General features: G+C 43.3%; 1 protein-coding gene across 2 annotated transcripts in view; it reads left to right on the top strand.

Annotated features, from left to right (window-relative positions):
- The window catches only part of LOC122929447 (adhesion G protein-coupled receptor E1-like), a 46,736-nt gene that overhangs the window by 7,490 nt on the left and 18,600 nt on the right, over positions 1–20,646 (top strand). Inside the window, exons 3-10 of one of the 2 annotated variants that reach the window (XM_044283019.1) lie at positions 2,087–2,266; positions 6,711–6,800; positions 10,341–10,472; positions 10,701–10,790; positions 11,124–11,285; positions 11,820–11,909; positions 13,014–13,175; positions 20,436–20,503. In XM_044283019.1, coding sequence (XP_044138954.1) covers positions 2,087–2,266; positions 6,711–6,800; positions 10,341–10,472; positions 10,701–10,790; positions 11,124–11,285; positions 11,820–11,909; positions 13,014–13,175; positions 20,436–20,503 — 974 coding nt within the window. The remainder of the gene's footprint in view (positions 1–2,086; positions 2,267–6,710; positions 6,801–10,340; positions 10,473–10,700; positions 10,791–11,123; positions 11,286–11,819; positions 11,910–13,013; positions 13,176–20,435; positions 20,504–20,646) is intronic. The other variant, XM_044283020.1, reaches the window with a different exon arrangement.

The following is a 20,646-nucleotide window of genomic DNA, read 5'->3' as shown; positions in this document are numbered from 1 at the left end:
GCTCAGCTAGCTCTGACACGCCCCCACTTCCTCTGTGCCGTATTCTGGGTCTCTCTTACCAGAAACAGTTCTTGTCTGACGAGAGGCAGTGGACTGCAACTGAGCTGGAAATGAGACCCCTAGACGCCCATGACTTTACAGCTTTTTGCAGGGGGATGCAGGCATATTTTTTAAATGAAGTGATTAAAAAATGTGCTAGTTACACCATTTTCTATTAAATTAAATGAAAAAGTACAGTAAATATTATTTGTACACTATATGGTAGTAATATGTGTACTGTGTGTGGAAGTATTATGTTGGCACTATATGTTATCGCAAGTGTAATAGCAAGTGTTACAAAGGGGCCCTATCTTCTGTATAACCTGCCGCTATATATTGTGATGTCAGAACCCTCTTGTCTTGCTGAGTGACTATAGGGGGTCACATGACACACAGGGTCATATTGCTGATGCCACGTTCAGGGTCCATTCACACGTCCGTAAGTGTTTTGCGGATCCGCAAAACAAGGACACCTGCGATGTGCGATCCGCAATTTGTGGACTGCACATCACAGACACTTAAAATAGAAAATGCCTTTTCTGGTCCGCAATTGCGGACAAGAATAGGACATGTTCTATTTTTTTCAGGAATGGAATTGCGGATCCCGAAAAAACGGATCCCGAAAAAACTGATGCAGATCCCGAAAATGCGGATGCGGATCCCGAAAATGCGGAGTTGCATCTGTTCCAGTCCCATTGAAAGTGAATGGGTCTGAAAATTGCAGAACAAATGCGGACCCAAATTACAGACGTGTGAATGGACCCTTACTGCTACTCAGTTACCCATGGATCACTGCACAGTACTGATTTGACTATGTTCACCAACACAGCTCTGAGTTCAGACATGCCCCATTGAGGTGAACGGTAATGCCGATTTCTATTAAAATTTGTAAACCGATATAAAAAAATACAAAGAAAACTACAGACCCCAAAACCCCCACTCTGCTATATTCCATGCTACAGATGATCTGCATATGAAAATAATACATATACTGAAGACATTGCAGGGGTTGGGGTTATAACTTAAAAAACTTTTAAAATCGGATGCAAAATGGCCATTAAAATGGATACACAAATGGTTGAAAAATGGCCATGATAACCAGACAGGGTTGTGTGCATTTAGCCTAATGCTTTTACTTATCCAACGGATTCTGAGATTGTTTTCTTGCTGTGACACATCATACTTCATGTTAGTGGTAAATTTGGGACAATGTTTTACCTTTATTACAGTTATGAAGACACTTTGAGGGGCTTACATAGCAGAACCACCCATAAATGACCCATTCTAACATTTTAGAAACTACACTACTCAAATTATTCTAAACTTCTCTAACCCTTTAGTAATTCTACAAGAATTCCTGGAAAATGATGGTGAAATTTCATAATTTCACTTTTCCCCCCAGATTATCATTTTAATCCATTTTTTTTTCCTGTAGAACAGCAAGGGTTAACAGCAAAACAGACCACAATATTAATTACCCAGATTCTGCAGAAACACACTATATGTGGTCAAAAACTGCTGTATGGCCACACCGCACACCACACCGCACGCCACACCGCACGCCACACCGCACACCACACCTGCAATCCAGCATCGGTGGCCGTGCTTGCAGACTATAGAAAGAAGCACTGGCCTTTCTGGTGGACAAGATCATAGGAGCAGGCATAGGCCAGCGCTTTTTCCTATAGTGTGCAAGCACGGCCACCGATGCTGGATTGAAGGTTGGTTGTAACCATGGAAACGAAAAGTGTATAATGTGATGGGAAAATGAATTAACCTAGCAAAGGAGGCAATATGGAGAATCACAATACATTAGTAAGTGCCTTGTTTCTCTACATGATAAAGGCCACTTGCTGAAGTGACACAACCCCTTCTTGTAAGTCTGTCGCACGGCCTGCTTGGAGAAGCGCCAAACTGATGTAGAGGCCTGCACCTCCATATAACTTTAGCGCTTCCTCTAGCAGCACAGAGGGACTTAAGTCTTAATAAATGAGCCCCCATATTGTTCCTGCAGTATTATATATAATACTTTGTTACTCTTTTCTAGCAATTCGTTATTTTCCCCAAAAAGCTATTAATTTTACTAAGTGTGACCCCGCTCTGAATCAGTGTCCGGCCCATTCCTACTGCGAGGAAACAACTAACGGCTACTACTGTGCATGTGAGAACGACTTCTTGAATGACAAGGAGAAGCTAACCATCACTTACCCGGGAGGAGAGTGTCTTGGTAATGTACTCAGTCTTACCCCACACCTCGTGGTATTTCCTATGCACTCAATTATCTTACAAGAGACTTCTACCGTACAGATAAAATGTAATGTAGGTCTGCAGGGACCGATGGCATAGAGACACTGGGACCATGCTGAATTTGGTGTTCCACTGCTAGATGTCTTGTAGAGTCTTTCAGGACCCTTCAGATCTGTACAGTAAGGCTGGGTTCACACCTGAGCGTTTTACAGCGCGTTCCTACGCGCTGTAAAACGCTCAACAGGCAAAAACCAATGATTGCCTATGGGCATGGTTCTCACCTGAGCGTTTCACAGCGCGTACGAACGCGCTGTAAAACGCCCTACGCCCCAAGAAGTACAGGAGCTTCTTTAGGGCGTATTGTCGCGTGTTCCCGCACATAGACATTAGCGTTTGCTTGTTTCCTTGCGCGTATGTAAACGCCCGATAGAAGCCTCTGTAAAGAGCGCATACAGAGTACGCTCAGGTGTGAACCCAGCCTAAAAAGGTTGCTCAGAAAGAGCAATCCCATCAAGGGGAAATGGTCCCATTAACTTTATCTGTGTATTTAAAGAGTAACAGTTTTTTTGCGTTTTATTTTTTGATAAACTGGCAGATATGAGAATCTTTGTCAGAAAAAGATGTTTCCTTCTCCTCTTATCAGATTCCTCTCCTGCTCCCCCCTCCTCTTTACTAAGGCCTCATGTACACGACCGTAGTTTCAGTCCGCATCTAATGAACATTTTTTGTGGCTTGTATGCGGACCCATTCGTTTCAATGGGGGCACAAAAGATGCGGACAGCACACTGTGCCACACAATATACAGTATACCTCTACACTGTGCCCCACAATATACAGTATACCTCTACACTGTGCCACACAATGTACAGTATACCTCTACACTGTGCCCCACAATATACAGTATACCTCTACACTGTGCCACACAATGTACAGTATACCTCTACACTGTGCCCCACAATATACAGTATACCTCTACACTGTGCCACACAATGTACAGTATACCTCTACACTGTGCCACACAATGTACAGTATACCTCTACACTGTGCCCCACAATGTACAGTATACCTCTACACTGTGCCCCACAATATACAGTATACCTCTACACTGTGCCACACAATATACAGTATACCTCTACACTGTGCCACACAATGTACAGTATACCTCTACACTGTGCCCACAATATACAGTATACCTCTACACTGTGCCCACAATATACAGTATACCTCTACACTGTGCCACACAATATACAGTATACCTCTACACTGTGCCACACAATATACAGTATACCTCTACACTGTGCCACACAATATACAGTATACCTCTACACTGTGCCACAATATACAGTATACCTCTACACTGTGCCACACAATATACAGTATACCTCTACACTGTGCCACACATATACAGTATACCTCTACACTGTGCCACAATATACAGTATACTCTACACTGTGCCACACAATATACAGTATACCTCTACACTGTGCCACACAATATACAGTATACCTCTACACTGTGCCACACAATATACAGTATACCTCTACACTGCGCCCACATATACAGTATACCTCACTGTGCCCACAATATACAGTATACCTCTACACTGTGCCCACAATATACAGTATACCTCTACACTGTGCCCACAATATACAGTATACCTCTACACTGTGCCCCACAATATACAGTATACCGCTACACTGTGCCCCACAATATACAGTATACCTCTACACTGTGCCACACAATATACAGTATACCTCTACACTGTGCCACACAATATACAGTATACCTCTACACTGTGCCCCACAATATACAGTATACCTCTACACTGTGCCCCACAATATACAGTATACCTCTACACTGTGCCCCACAATATACAGTATACCGCTACACTGTGCCCCACAATATACAGTATACCGCTACACTGTGCCCCACAATATACAGTATACCGCTACACTGTGCCCCACAATATACAGTATACCTCTACACTGTGCCACACAATATACAGTATACCTCTACACTGTGCCACACAATATACAGTATACCTCTACACTGTGCCACACAATATACAGTATACCTCTACACTGTGCCCCACAATATACAGTATACCTCTACACTGTGCCACACAATATACAATATACCTCTACACTGCGCCACACAATATACAGTATACCTCTACACTGTGCCCCACAATATACAGTATACCTCTACACTGTGCCACACAATGTACAGTATACCTCTACACTGTGCCCCACAATGTACAGTATACCTCTACACTGTGCCCCACAATATACAGTATACCTCTACACTGTGCCACACAATATACAGTATACCTCTACACTGTGCCACACAATGTACAGTATACCTCTACACTGTGCCACACAATATACAGTATACCTCTACACTGTGCCCCACAATATACAGTATACCTCTACACTGTGCCACACAATATACAGTATACCTCTACACTGTGCCCCACAATATACAGTATACCTCTACACTGTGCCCCACAATATACAGTATACCTCTACACTGCGCTCCACAATATACAGTATACCTCTACACTGTGCCCCACAATATACAGTATACCTCTACACTGTGCCCCACAATATACAGTATACCTCTACACTGTGCCCCACAATATACAGTATACCGCTACACTGTGCCCCACAATATACAGTATACCTCTACACTGTGCCACACAATATACAGTATACCTCTACACTGTGCCACACAATATACAGTATACCTCTACACTGTGCCACACAATATACAGTATACCTCTACACTGTGCCCCACAATATACAGTATACCTCTACACTGTGCCACACAATATACAATATACCTCTACACTGCGCCACACAATATACAGTATACCTCTACACTGTGCCCCACAATATACAGTATACCTCTACACTGTGCCCCACAATATACAGTATACCTCTACACTGTGCCACACAATATACAGTATACCTCTACACTGTGCCCCACAATATACAGTATACCGCTACACTGTGCCCCACAATATACAGTATACCTCTACACTGTGTAGTCTGTTCTATAAGCACCCTTGTTCTGTGGCGGTGGACAGAAAATAATCTGGAAGTGCCCCTCCCGAGACCAGGTTCTGGATCCGCCACTGGTCTGAACAGCTCGCAGGAGTGTACATTTCTTCTAAACTGTAATCCGTATCTGACCTGCAGAAATCGGCAATCGCTCGATAACAACTAACAGGCAGTGCCTGTAGGCTGTAGCCTGGCCCTGTTACCGAAGCTAGCCGAGTGGTGTAAGGTTAAGGTACTAGTAGAGATGAGCGGCCGCTTAATCCTGATTTAAAGTTAAAGTTACTGCAGGATATGGATTACAGTTTAGAAATGTCAAATGTACACTCCTGTGAGAGGCGGGGAGGGAGATCTGTGGATGACACTGTTATGGAGGGGGATCTGTGGATGACACATAAGATGCTATACATTACACGGTATGTGGCATCCACAGATCCCCCCCCCATAGCAGTGTCATCCACAGATCCCCCTCTCTATAAAAGTGTCATCCACAGACAGCAGGACTTTTCTTTCCTGTTGCGGTTTTAGGTATTGGGTAAAGTATCGCAGCATTTCTAAGCGTACTTGTGTAAATGTATCATTGTTATAGCTACCCCCCTACTTTTGTCCTGGCCCCCAGTGTGCCCCCCCAAAATTTGAAAGCTAGAGACGCCACTGTATGTCTGCCCTGCAAAAAAAAAAAAAACATGCCCTGTTCTTGTCCGTTTTGCAGACAAGAATAGGCATTTCTAAGCAGAGAGCAGGAAGTGCTGATCCACAAAATGCGGAACGCAAGTGGCCGGTATCCATGTTTTGTAGATCCAGAATTTGCGAACTGCAAAAACGGACACGGCCGTGTGTATGAGGCCTAACTCTCACTAGTTAAATCCGTCTTCAGTAAAGACAACTTCCTGCTAATGAAGGATCAGATTACATAGAAGTCTATGGAGAGGGGAGGGGCTGCTGCAGACAGGCAGAGGCAGAGAGACTGACACAGAGAGGGTTTACTACTAACTTTACTACTGGTGTCACATCTAAACTTCTTAGATCTGCTGTGTAATGTCCTTCATTGGTGCTCCTGCTTCGGAGGGTGAGCTACTGAGAGTTAGGAAGCAGAACCTCCTGTTTCTCCATGTCTTGTGTATGGGGAGACATGATGCCAGCTAATATCCACCTACTAGCTTGGAAAAAAAGACAATACAGACAGATTGCAGAGAAAAACTGATAAAATTGCCAGTTCTGAGTCATATAAGAGCCAGAAATAGTGTTTTTCCTCATGTACACCCAAATGGCAGCTTATCCTGAAAAATAACCTGAAACAAGGTTTATACTTTAATACTTTCATTTTTCCATGTTTTTCACTGAACCAAATGTTTTATCCTTCAGCGCGCTGTAAAACAGGACAGACCTTCCCATGTGCATGTATCAGAGGATATGTCTCTAAGGTGAATGAAAATGGACTCTATGAATGTACAGGTAAGAATCCAGCACAAGGTGGCAATAGGTAAATTTGGCCATGCCAGTGTGTAAGGGGTTGGGGGATGGAGTCTTGGTCATACTGTTTGCTCCTAGACCATCCAGGTTAGGCACACAGAGTAAGGCTGCATTTACACGTCCTCAATTCCCTTTCGCATTTTGCGGAACGGAATTGCGGACCCATTCTTTTTTATGGGGCCGCATGATGTGCTGTCCGGATCTGGAAATGCTGACCCGCACTTCCGGGTCAGCAATTCCGATCCCCCAAAAAATAGAACATGTCCTATTCTTGTCCGCAATTGCGGACAAGATTAGGCATTTTCCATTAAGTGCCGGCGATGTGCGGTCCGCAAAATGCAGAACGCACATTGCTGGTGTCCGTGTTTTGCGGATCCGTGGATCTGCAAAACACACACAGATGTGTGAATGGACTCTAAAGGGATGACAGACGGTGACTGCCAACCGTGAATATATTTACTTCAATGTGGTTAATGTGTCATGGTCAGGTCAACTCACTCAATCAGCTAATCACCTGTGTACACCAAGGCAATTTCACTAGACAGCTCGACCGGGGCTGGCTGCACATGTTTCCTCATGGTGATCATGGTTCCCTAGTCTTCAACCAGCTACCTTGGTTCTCCTCGCTGAACTCAGAGGTGATGTTCCCTCAGGTCTCTCTGCACACTGCTTCGTAACGTTCTCTACTACCTGACCTTTCCTCAGGAGCCATAGCTTGGACTCACTTTTTCCTTTCACTACCAGTGAGAGAGAAGGAAGAGAGAAGAATCAGCCATGACTATTCTCCAGGCCACCGCTGCAAAGGTTATGATGCTTACTGTTAGCTCATAAATGAGACATATAAAATATCACTGAAAATCGCAAGCATCCGCATGCAAGTGCGGATGCGGTGCGATTTTCACGCATGGTTGCTAGGAGACGATCGGGCTGGGGACCCGATCTGTATTATTTTTCCCTTATAACATGGTTATAAGGGAAAATAATAGCATTCTGAATACAGAATGCAAAGTAAAATAGTGATGGAGGGGTTAAAAATAAAAAAAAATTAACTCACCGAGTCCACTTGATCACGTAGTTGCGGATCTCTGTCTTCTTCTGTAATGTTGAGCTGCCGGCTAAGGACCTGTGGTGACGTCACATCACATGATCCAATCACATGGTCACCATAGTGACGTCACCACAGGTCTTTTGCCAGGTCCTGAAGATAGAACAGAGACCGGCAGCTATGGAGCAGGTAAGTTTCTTTTTTTTTTTTTTTAACCCCTCCATTCCTAATTTACTTTGCATTCTGTATTAAGAATGCTACTATTTTCCCTTATAACCATGTTTTAAGGGAAAATAATAAAATCTACACAACACCAATCCCAAGCCTGAACTTCAGTGATGAAGTCCAGGTTTGGGTGTGGGTACCAAACATGGCGATTTTTCTCACGCGGGTGCAAAACGCATTAAAACGCTTTGCACTTGCGTGGAAAAATCGCGCATTTTACCGCAACGCACCCGCATCTTTTCGGGCCCTCACACGCCACGCTCGTGTGAAAGAGGCCTTAGGGTTTACAAGTGACGGCAGCAGAAAACTGCTGACAGATTTCCTTTAATTACATTTCAAACTGAAGAAATGGCAACATGAAACTACCTCAAAAGGTGAAAACTGAAGATTTTACCATGGCCCTCACAGTCCCCTGATCTGAACATCATTGAATATCTGTGGATAGACCTCAAAAGAGCATGTCACGCAAGACGGTCCAGGAATCTCACAGAACTGGAAGATTTTTGCAAGGAAGAATAAACAAGAGTTGAAAGACTTGAAAAGAAGACCTCTCCAACCATTAAGCATGGGGGGGTGGATCAATCATGCTTTGGGGTTGTGTTGCAGCCAATGGCACGAGGAACATTTCACGGGTAGAGGGAAGAATGGATTCAATGAAATTCCAGCAAATTCTGAAAGCAAACATAACACCAACTGTAAAAAAGCTGAAGGATGGCTTCTACAAATGGATAATATTACTAAAAACACCTCAAAATCCACAACAGACTACTTCAAAATGTGCAAGCTGAAGATTTTACCCTGGCCCTTACAGTCCCCTGATCTGAACATCATTGAAAATCTGTGGATTAGACCTCAAAAGAGAAGTGCATGCAAGATGACTCATGAATCTCACAGAACTGGAAGATGTCTACAAGTTAGAATGGATGAAAATCTCTTAAACAAAAATTGAAAGATACTTGGCTGGCTACAAAATGCATTTACAAGCTGTGATACTTTCCAAAGGGGGTGCTACTAGGTAGTAACCATCCAGGGTGCTCAAAGTTTAGCTTCTGATCCTTTTCCTTTTTTTCCAATTTAGAAAATGTAAAAGATGAAGAAAAAAAATGTTTTTGCTTACAATACAAAGGAGGGAATGTGTCATCTTTAACTTTATGCCTTTTAGAGATCATTTTATCTTTAACTTGCTTAACTGTTCACAGTAGCAATAATTTTGACCAAGGGTGCCCACTCCTTCAAATCTCCTTTTGCACTCCTTCAAATCTATCAGGCAATGTAAAACACGGCTGAGGAGACCTACATAAAGAATCCAGATGAGGTTTATTCCATGATATTGTTGTAATTGTGCACAATTCAGCGAATGAAAATATAACAGGAGATGTCTGCACAACAAAAGCGTAACATGGCTACCAGGGACAGGAAGGGGCCTGACTACAGGAAGGCAGCAGGGACAAATCAAACAGAGCAAAACACATGTAATAAAGTTATATGGCAGTGAATGAAACCATGAGACAACGCAGGTACCACCTTACAAGTCTAAGAAACTGTTGGATCAAGTGAAAAAAATCAACATTACAATTTTATGACATTTTAAACCCTTGAGAAAAGAACCTCTGGTTTCAGTTCAGGTATTCACGCCTGCACTCCTAGCACTAACTAGTTTTTCCCCTCTTGCATAATGTTTCACTTGTTTAATTTGCACGTGCCACATGATAGTTGCAACTTAAAGGGGCTGTCCACTTTGGACAATCCCTTTAAGTTATAAGGGTCATTGACAAAAAGCTCATCACAGCTTGTGCCCTCTTCCCCATTGATAAGGTGTAATCTGTGAGGAACCTGGCAGTAAGTGTTCATTGTCTAATGCCGTACTTGCAATGGAGGCAGACCACATGACTGCCATGGAGCCCGGGGGAAAAGCTTCTTCTCTTCGTGAAAACCCTGCAATTTCATGCAGCCACCACTAGGGGGAACTCAAAGCAATAAGATTATTATAACTTCCATGGTAATTGTACAGACTCCTATGCACTGAGCTCTCCCTAGTGGTGGCTACAGGCAGACAGCTTTGTAATAGAAGGGAAACAGAAGATCAGTATATTTATGCCTGTTGTCTAGTGTCTTGAGAAATATGGTATTTCAAAAGAGCGCCGTATTTTTATAGCGCCTTTCTCTGAACGTTGGATAAATTGGGTGAGGCTAAAGGCGACTATTATAGTAAAACAGTCCATAAATAATTTTATTGTCATTGCTTTATGCAGATAAATGCAAGAATGACTCAGATTGTCCCTTTGAAGCCTCTTGTAAGAGTAACAACTGCTATTGTAATCACATTTGTCTGCCACAACAACCAAACTGCGTGACTTTGGTGAAATTGGATGGTGTATGTACAGGTAAATATGCTATATGATTATAATAATTAGCTGATTTTCTGGGTATTTTTAATTGACAGCCTATTCATAGACCTATTAATACCCAACTGATCAGTAGAATGAAGAGACCACATTGTTCACTAGTTCTGTGGCCTCTTTTTTTCTCATGACCCCCTGTTGGAACCACACTGATCATACATTGATGGGATACCCTCAGAAACTTACTTCTTAAACCTTCTTCTTCATCAGAGCCAAGTACCACCAGGAGTCCATTTTTTACATCAAATGTGGTAGACACAGCAGTGTACACACAATCAGGATCCCCGACACCACAACCAGGTGAGCACTTCCAAAGAGTCCTCAACTCAATGTGAGATTCTACTCTTCTTCCAATGATTAGTTCCACTTATTACAGTGAAACGACCCATCTCTAGTAACATTCACCTGTAATATTATTACACTCCAGAAATACATCCAGGCCCCTCTTGGACTTTTTTAGTGAACTCACCATCACCACCTCCTCAGGTAGAGAGTCTTACTGTAAACACTCCAAGACATATGGAGAAAAAAAAACAATCAAGAGTCAGACATTCTTGGGCTTTTGGGTAGTCAGAAAGTGGCCAACCCCTTTAAACAGTCAGTTTCCTAATAAATTCCCAACCTCTTCATCAGCCCCACGTTCTACCACCACTCCATTGATGACATCAAGCATGAATATGGGAAACACTACCCACTACAACCAACTTACAACATCAACAGTAGAGATATCAGTAACATCACGCAGCATATCTAAAAAAAAAACAGAGGAGACTGGAGCCACGACATCACAACCAGGTGGGCATTTCACCAGAGATCTCGACCCAATGTGAAATCCTATTTCTTGCATTGATCAATTCGATTCATTTTGCAATCATGTGAAATGTGAGTTGTCAAGTTTCATAACTTCATTATTTATTGTATTTTATTTAAGATGTAGAATTCACAGAAACGTGTGAATTCAGATTGCCAATCTAATGGAAGAATACAGTTACTGTATGCTGAGAATTGTTGTACGGTATTATGATCTTAACCAATAAAGTAGGGACATTTACACTGGAAGACAATGGTGTCTCACATGTATGACATTTTTATGGAACTTTTCAGTTACGGTGCTTGATACAGGGGAATGAATGACATCACGCGGATAACCAGGCCCCCTGCCCCCTGCTTCGCTAATGTGTGGGCTAGGTCCATATGTGTGTGTGAGTCCACTTCACCACTGGAGGTGGTCGGCACACCGTCTCTTTCAAACCGCTATGCCATGCTCCTGATGATCCATTTCAGTGGTGAAACTCAGAAACTTACTTCTTAAACCTTTTTCTTCATCAGAGTCAAGTACCACCAGGAGTCCATTTTTTACATCAAATGTGGTAGACACAGCAGTGTACACACAATCAGGATCCCCGACATCACAACCAGGTGAGCACTTCCAAAGAGTCCTCAGCTCAATGTGAGATTCTACTCTTCTTCCAATGAATAATTACACTCATTACAGTAAAATGATGAGTAAGATGTCAAGTACAACATGACTTCAGGATTTCTTGCGTTCTCCTTAGAATTCATAGATTCAACATATTTCATCTTAATTGTCAATCACATGGAAGAATACACTGGCTCACGGTATGCAGAAGCTTGTTGTGCACAATGACTTCTTTCAGAAATACATTTAGGACATTGACAAGGCTACATACTATTCTCCATAGCTAACTTGACTTTCTGGTAATCTGGAACTGTCAAATGATGAATTAATACAAATACTCTAAAATGAAATGCTTTAAAGAGGGTGTTTTTGTCTGGAAACAGTGCTACCCTTGTCCTTGGGTTGTATCTGGTTTTGCAGCTCAGACCCATAGGGATCTGTTCGTTTTTCAGAAATGAAGCCACTTTTGTCCATGAAACAGGTACCATATGCATTATGCAGTGCTACAGTATGTCCACCAGAGCTTCTTCATAAAACAACATAGTAACATAGTTTCTTAGGCTGAAAAAGGACATCCAGTTCAGCCTGTTATCCTGTAAGTTGATCCAGAGGAAGGCAAAAAACCCTTGTGAGGTAGAAGCCAATTGTCCTCATTTTAGGGGGAAAAAATTCCTTCCCGACTCCAATCAGGCAATCAGAATAACTCCCTGGATCAACAACCCATCTCTAGTAACTTTCACCTGTAATATTATTACACTCCAGAAATACATCCAGGCCCCTCTTGGACCTTTTTAGTGAACTCACCATCACCACCTCTTCAGGTAGAGAGTCTTACTGTAAACACTCCAAGACATATAGAGAAAAAAAAACAATCAAGAGTAAGACATTCTTGGGCTTTTGGGTAGCCAGAAAGTGGCCAACCCCTTTAAACAGTCAGTTTCCTAATAAATTCCCAACCCTTTACCCTTTAGTGTATCTCTAAACAAAGATATTTTTCCAGACCTTCATTCAGTGCAAATTTTTATAAGAAATGTGCTAGTACACATGTTATATGGGGTTGGAACATTTAATTTCTTAAGATCTAATTAAAACTTCTTCATCAGACCCACGTTCTACCACCACTCCATTGCTGACATCAAGCATGAATATGGGAAACACTACCCACTACAACCAACTTACAACATCAACAGTAGAGATATCAGTAACATCACGCAGCATATCTAAAAAAAAAACAGAGGAGCCTGGAGCCACGACATCACAACCAGGTGGGCATTTCACCAGAGATCTCGACCCAATGTGAAAACCTATTTCTTGCATTGATCAATTAGATTCATTTTACAATCATGTCATATGTGAGTTGTCAAGTTTCATAACTTCATTATTTCTTGTATTTTATTTAAGATGTAGAATTCACAGAAACTTGTGAATTCAGATTGCCAATTACAGATTGACAGTTACTGTATGCTGAGAATTGTTGTACGGTATTCTGATCTTGACTAATAAAGTAGGGACATTTACACTGGAAGACAATGGTGTCTCACATGTATGACATTTTTATGGAACTTTTCAGTTACGGTGCTTGATAAAGGGGAATGAATGACATCACGCGCATAACAAGGCTCCCTGCCCCCTGCTTCGCTAATGTGTGGGGCGGAGCCACCCCATTATATGTGTGTGAGTCCAATGGCCTCTTCACAGCCATACTAGTGCCAGTCACGCCGCCGCTTCACCACAGGAGGTGGTCGGCACACGGTCTCTTTCAAACCGCTATGCCATGCTCCTGATGATCCATTTCAGTGGGGAAATGCGTAGAGTACATGGGCATATGCAGCTAGAGCAGTTAGTCCACTATCTATTAACAACTGTGTCTAGACTTAGGACTTGGCGTATTCATCCAGACTTTGCTTCACTAGTTTGGCTTGGGGTGATATAATGTTTAGCTGTGTGTGAGCCAATGTGAGAGTGAATGGATCAGGGTCAGGATATCACTGGTGGACCTTAAATCCAACTCACGGGGACAGCAATCATACAATTGTGTGTGTGTGTGCGGGACGTATCAGGGTCAGAATATCATCATTGGACCTTAAGTCCAACTCGCTGGGATAGCAATCATACAATATTGTAGGCATCATGTTGGATGGGATGTATGCTTAGAGAGTTCTGGGTGGGGAAGATAGCGGTGAGTGACCTGAGCTCAGCATACCTGTACTGGTACTATAGAGTACCGCATCTATTCAATTACAGTGGCGGCCAAATACCCTGCACTTAGTACTTCATCACACAATATACGAGACCACGTCTATCAGCCCAAGTCAATACAAGTGCATCCCCCTTTGCAATACCACACACATTACACACCCCAGCTGCTTGATTTGATACATTGGATCTGTGCCTCCACACAATCCTGTCTCTGAGCTCTACAGGCAGTTCTTTCCTCCTCAAGGCTTGGTTTTTGATCTGGTACTGTATGCATTGTCAGCTTTGAGACCTTATATAGACAGGGCTGTATCTTTCCAGATCATGTCCAATCAACTAAATTTACCTCAGGTGGACTCCAATCGAGGTGTAAAAACATCTCAAAGATGATCAAGAGAAATGGGAGGCTAAGGGTCTATATTGGGGATCAGCAACCTCCGGCATTTCAGCTGTTCTAAAACTACAACTCCCAGAATCCTCCTTTCACTTCTATGGTGGTTGCAAGAACTGCCGAATGTGTTGTAGTTTCACAGCATGCTGGAGTGCCAAAGGTTGCGGACCCCTGGTCTAAATGTCAATGTGAAATGTTAGCTTTTCCTTTTTAATAAATTTGCAAACATTTCAAAAATTCTGTTTTTACGTTCTCATTATGTAGTATTAAGTGCAGATTGATAGGAGAAAATTTAAACATTTAGATTTTTTTGCCCAAGGCCACAACATAACAAAAAGTGAAAAAGTGAAAGGATCTGAAGACTTTCCAAATATGCCCGGTATCTAGTATCAGTATAGTCCCCTCCCTTCACTGAAATAAGCACATGTTTGAGCTACAGTATATCATGTGTACGGCTGACTTTAATTTTGGCATGCCATACATGCCAAAATGTACAATATATCTAGCATTTTTTTATTTTCACTTATTTCCTCATATTTTGCACACTGTATAAAAACACTATGTGTCATGCAACTCAGGGAATGCTATTACAAAACTACCCCTCAACATTGTGGTTAGTGCTTGCTGAGAAGACTTTCCCTAAATGCTAATGTCTTCTTCGCTGTGCCTGAAGCATTTACTTGAATTGGTTTTAGCTGAAATACTAGACACAACCGTAGAGTGGCACTGCTTTTGGGAAAAATACAGATTTTCCTAATGTTAGAGGACCCACGACAGATAGTGTCCAGGAAATGAAGTATCTGACAGGGTCTTTCTACTCTCTCCTCATTGAAAATATCTACATGCTTGGCCAAACCATGAGTGTACATGCATGAGTCGGGATAGATAGTTGCGAGGGTTCAGTCGTTAAAGGGGTTATCCTATGACTAATGTAAAAAATGAAAATCAGACATCATATAGTACATGACAGTCTCTTTCTAACAAAGCTAGAACCAGCCCTGTACCTCACATGGATCCAGAGATCTCCACATTCATTGCTCTGCTAGATTTACATCAAGCTGGCAGCTCAAGGGGAGTGTATTTTCTGTTGCAGATCAGGGGCGTGTTTCAGCTCTCCCAATCGCAGCTCAGGAGGTGTGTCTCAGCTCTCCCTATCAGAGTTCAGGGGGCGTGTCTCAGCTCTCCCTATCACAGCTCAGGGGGCGTGTCTCAGCTCTCCCTATCACAGCCCAGGAGGCAGTTGAAGGATGAAACTGAGCATGTGCGTCCATCTTAATGAGCAGGTCAAAGAAAGTAGAAAAAAACTAACAGCAGGTGGCGCTATACAGATACATTTTATTGAATAACTCAGTGGCTATGTTAAATTTTTAATTATATGCAATTACAAAAGAATTCAGATCCATATGTTGGTTTGAAAAGTGTAGAATATTTTTCATAAGACAACCCCTTTAACTACTGAAACAGGGTCTTACATAGTAATCATTGGTCCCCATAGCATGAATCTTAATTGGACCCCCATGCCCCAATCATAGCCCTTCCTTCATACTTGTTCCTAACCAGTATTTACAGCAGTGAGGTATAAATTATAGCTTGTACCTCCCATATCAGTACACTGCTGTATATACTATACATCTTAACACACTGCATGTATTATACCTCGTACCTCACATATCAGTACACTGCTGTATATACTATATATCTGTACACACTGCATGTATTATGCCTTGTACCTCACATATCAGTACACTGCTGGATATACTATATATTTGTACACACTGCAACTATCATACCTCATTCCCCATATATTAGTACACTGCTGTGTATACTATATATCTGTACACACATCTATTATACCTCATATCTCATATATCAGTACACTGCTGTACAGTACAGACCAAAAGTTTGGACACACCTTCTCATTCAAAGAGTTTTCTTTATTTTCAAAGCGGCAAAAGACTCTTCCGCCCCATCATCCCAGCGAGCCATCACTGATTTTCGTCACTTCAATTCCGTATCGCCTCTATTTTGTTCACTTGGGGTTTGATGACTCGGACCCAATGACATACCCCAGGTACCTAGTCTTCTCTAAACCTATCGCACATTTTTTGGGGTTAGCGGTTAGGCCAGCTTTCCGAAGGGAGTCCACTACAGCCTGCACTTTGGGTAGGTGACTTTCCCAGTCGGTACTGTGAATGACAATATCATCCAGGTAAGTTGAAGCGTACTGACGATGTGGACGAAGCACAAAGTACATTAGTAGCTGAAAAGTGGCGGGGGCGCCATGCAGACCAAAGGGTAAGCTGTATGTTTTTGCCCCCCTGGAGACCCTCCAACTGTGCACCATCGGTCTGTGTGTGAACAATGTCGACTGGATTCATCAGATAAGTACTATACTAGTGGTCCTTATTGAATTAACCACCTATAGAGGTCGGCACTGCATATGTTTTATATCTCTATCTCTGACATATATTGCATAGTGTATCATATTCTCTCACAGAGCAGTGCCGCTTTGGTGCGCTCCAGTCTCTTTTTTCTTCTTTTTCTTTCTCCCTTTGTCTATTTTGATATACTTGATTCGATATTTTATTATCAGTGTTTGATACCAATTGTCCCCTGATGAACCTTAATTATCATAAGGGGAAACACGTTGGAACTTTGAACCAAGTATTGTGTATCAAATTAATGGGATTTTCAATCATGTATCGTGTATTAGATTTAAGTTAGGGCTATTTTAAGGACAGGTTAGCCAAGGTACGTGGACAGAGTACCCCTACCATCCAGGTGTATCTTTGGGCTGAGCAGATCTTTGTAGGGTTAAACAGGGACAGACATTAGGTATATATACGTGTTGTCCTAAATGTGTTTCCCTATTTAGTGGCTGACTGTCCAGGTCATCATAGTTCCCTCTGTTGTTGCATTAAGTATACATTAGTCCTATTTGGGACTTGTTTTATTGTTAAAGAACCTTGGATTAAAAGTTAAGTTTTAGGTGGTTGCTTTCAGTGATAGTGTAAGCCCTTATATTGATACAGTCCCTCAGGCGTGATGAAGGCAGTTTTCTCTTTGGCAGCCTCTGTTAAGGGCACCTGCCAGTACCCTTTCGTGAGGTCCAAAAGAGAAAAATACCGGGCTTTTCCTAACCTCTCGATGAGCTCATCCACCCGGGGCATTTGATACGCATCGAATTTGGAAACCTCGTTAAGTTTTCAAAAGTTGTTACAAAACTGCAACATCCCGTCCGGCTTGGGTATCAATACTATAGGACTGGCCCACTCACATTTTGGACATAAAAGGGGTCCCTTGGTCGGTCAGAACCTATTTAGGTAGTCCCACTCGGGAAAACATCTCCATTAACTCCTTAGCTATGAGTTTGGCCGAGGTATTTCGCAGTGGCACCGCCTTTGGGTACCGAGTGGCATAGTCTAGAATGACTAAGATGTGTTGATGCCCTCTGACGGACTTCGGTACTGGGCCTATGAGGTCCATATCTATTCGGTCAAATGGTATTTCGATAATCGGTAGAGGTACTAGGGGACTACGGAAATGTGGCTGGGGGCTTGTTATCTGGCCAGTCGGGCAAAACTTACAAAACTCTTCCACTTCTTTGAATACGCTGGGACAGTTAAACCGCTCTAGAATACAATCCTGAGTTTTCTGCAGCCCCAGGTGACCCCCGAGAACGTGTTGGTGGGCTAGATCTAACACAAGCTTGCAATAAGCCTTAGGGACCACCAACTGTTCAATAGGCTCACCCCGTAGTTTGTTTACACGATACAACATATCCTGATGAACCACAAGATGGGGAAACACTGACTCTGCCCCAGGTTGTTGTGGTTCACCATCTACTATTAATACATTTTCCCAGGCGCAGGATAGGGTTGGGTCCCGATATTGGGCGGTATCAAAATTATTCCCGGAGACATTGAGGTCTGCCAATTCAGGACACGGCGGCAAGTCCTCCACGTCTCCCACCATCACACTTAGTGGGGTTGTCTCCCCATCTTCCACCAAAGTGGTGGTCACCCCTACAGTCGGTCTCAGGTTCCCAGGATTCTGGTCTCCCCCCTGAGCCGGGCCACTCTGCTCGGGTAACCCCGTTCTCATGGGTATCAGTCACTCTCATAGGAGGCCACAGTGCCGGAAAGTCTCTCCCTATTATGAGTTCGTAGTGTAAATTTGGGGTAACTGCCACTTCGTGAATCCATCTGCCAGCCCCTGTGGTTAGAGACACCAGGGCAGTGGGATAGTCTTTTAAGTCTCCATGGATGCACATGACCCCGACTTTCCGGCCAGTATACTCCGCTAACCGTACCAGGGGAGCCCTAACTAGGGACACCAGACTCCCTGAGTCTAGCAGAGCCTCAGCTAGAGTGTCTCCTACCTTCACCTGGCACAGGTGGTTTAGAGTTTTTGGGGTACCTGCTGCACACAGCCTCCTGGCATATACCGACTGACGGTAGCCATAGTTAGTATCCATAGGTTCCACCTCATGGGGACAGTCAGCTCTTACATGGCCCGGCTCCTGACACTGCCAGCAGACTATCAGCGCCAGGTCCGTAGAGGGTACACCCCGGGTGGGTTTGGTTGGTACAAGTCGCCTGGTCTGGGATGGAGATTTCTCCAAAAAGAACCCCCTGTGACAGTCTTAGTAGCCTCGTAGCGCTCCACCAGGTCCACCATTTCTAGGGCGTTGCCAGGAGACACCTGGCCGATCCAGTGCTGGAGAGGGAGTGGCAGAGCCCTCCAGAACATATCAGCCAATAATCTATCTAGCATAGCCGTGGGACTCAGCACATCAGGCTGTAGCCACTTTTGCAAGAGGTGGAGTAAGTCATAATACTGGGTCCTTGCAGGCTCAGCCAACTTAAACCCCCACTGATTTACCCACTGGGCCCGGACCAACAAATTCACCCCCAGTCTTGCCAAAATCTCACCCTTTACTTTTTGGTAGTCGGCCACTTGATCATCCGGCAAGTCGAAATACACCCGCTGGGAATCGGATGCCAGGAATGGAGCGACAACCTCAGCCCACTGGTCACGGGGTAGCTTTTCCCTAAAAGCCACTTTCTCATACATCGCCAGGTCGTTTTTGATGTCGTTTGCGGGGGTCATCTTAGGAATCTCGGCACGGACTGCTTTCCGGGCATCGTGGACGCTCGGGGTTGCTCCTGCTGTCTACAAAGCCATCACATGTTGTAGCAGAAACTGGTTAGTCTCCTGCTGCTGCTTATTAGCCTCGTGTTGCTGCAGGTTTGTCTCTCACTGCTGCAGATTACCCTCCATGAGGGCCTTCACAACAGCCTCCATTTTGTCGTGGGGCACTGGTTGTAATACAGCTGGTTTATGTACAACATACAACCGTGCCTGAAAAATGCAGAAACCAAAAATATTGGCGTTCACGCCAGCCTCACTGCTCTTGTACGCATCCTCCACCAGGCTCTGGTAGATAGGGTAAGCGGGCACAGTACAGAGGCAAAATACAAGTTCTTTACTCAGAACTTCAGTGTTTATTCACACTTGAGGCAATTGCACAAAACAGCACATAACTTTGCAGTCTTGGTGTTAATTCACACACAATGGAAAGTTCATATAACACAAGTCACCTTGCTGGCAGTTCTGACTCCAGTAGTCAACAGCAGGCCTGTTTCCCCAGCATGCGGCTCTCAGCCCTCCAGCACGGCACAAAGCCTCAGATCCCAAAAACAGAGACATCTCTGCTGAGCCCAGCGTCCTATTTAAGGACATCCAGGTGCTGCCAAAACCCGGACCGGCACTTAAACTCCGTTCCGGTTTTTGACCTCACCTGGCTGTAAACTAGCCCAGCCGCACATTCTGTGAGGAAAATGCCTGCCATGCCAGACACAACCCCTCACTGTGTCACAGCTCCTACATAAATACAGTATTTTAATAAGTGAACCTTTGCTGTCTTTTCTTCTAGTGAATTACAGATGTCAAAATAATTCCAGAACTGAGCAGATCGAGAGATGTACAAAATATAATAACGCGGTATGTGATGCTAAGAAATAACTTTCCAAGTGTATAACCATAGTTAGAGGACAAAAAAATAAAAAAAAAACTTTTCTTAAAAGAGGAAAAAATAAAGTTCACCTCAAAGATGATTGTGTTCTGCTCATGGAGCCTGAAGAACA

The sequence above is a fragment of the Bufo gargarizans genome, chromosome 2, assembly GCF_014858855.1.
Source record: "Bufo gargarizans isolate SCDJY-AF-19 chromosome 2, ASM1485885v1, whole genome shotgun sequence".
Taxonomy (NCBI): Eukaryota; Metazoa; Chordata; class Amphibia; order Anura; family Bufonidae; genus Bufo; species Bufo gargarizans.
This window is presented reverse-complemented; position numbering and strand designations above follow the sequence as displayed.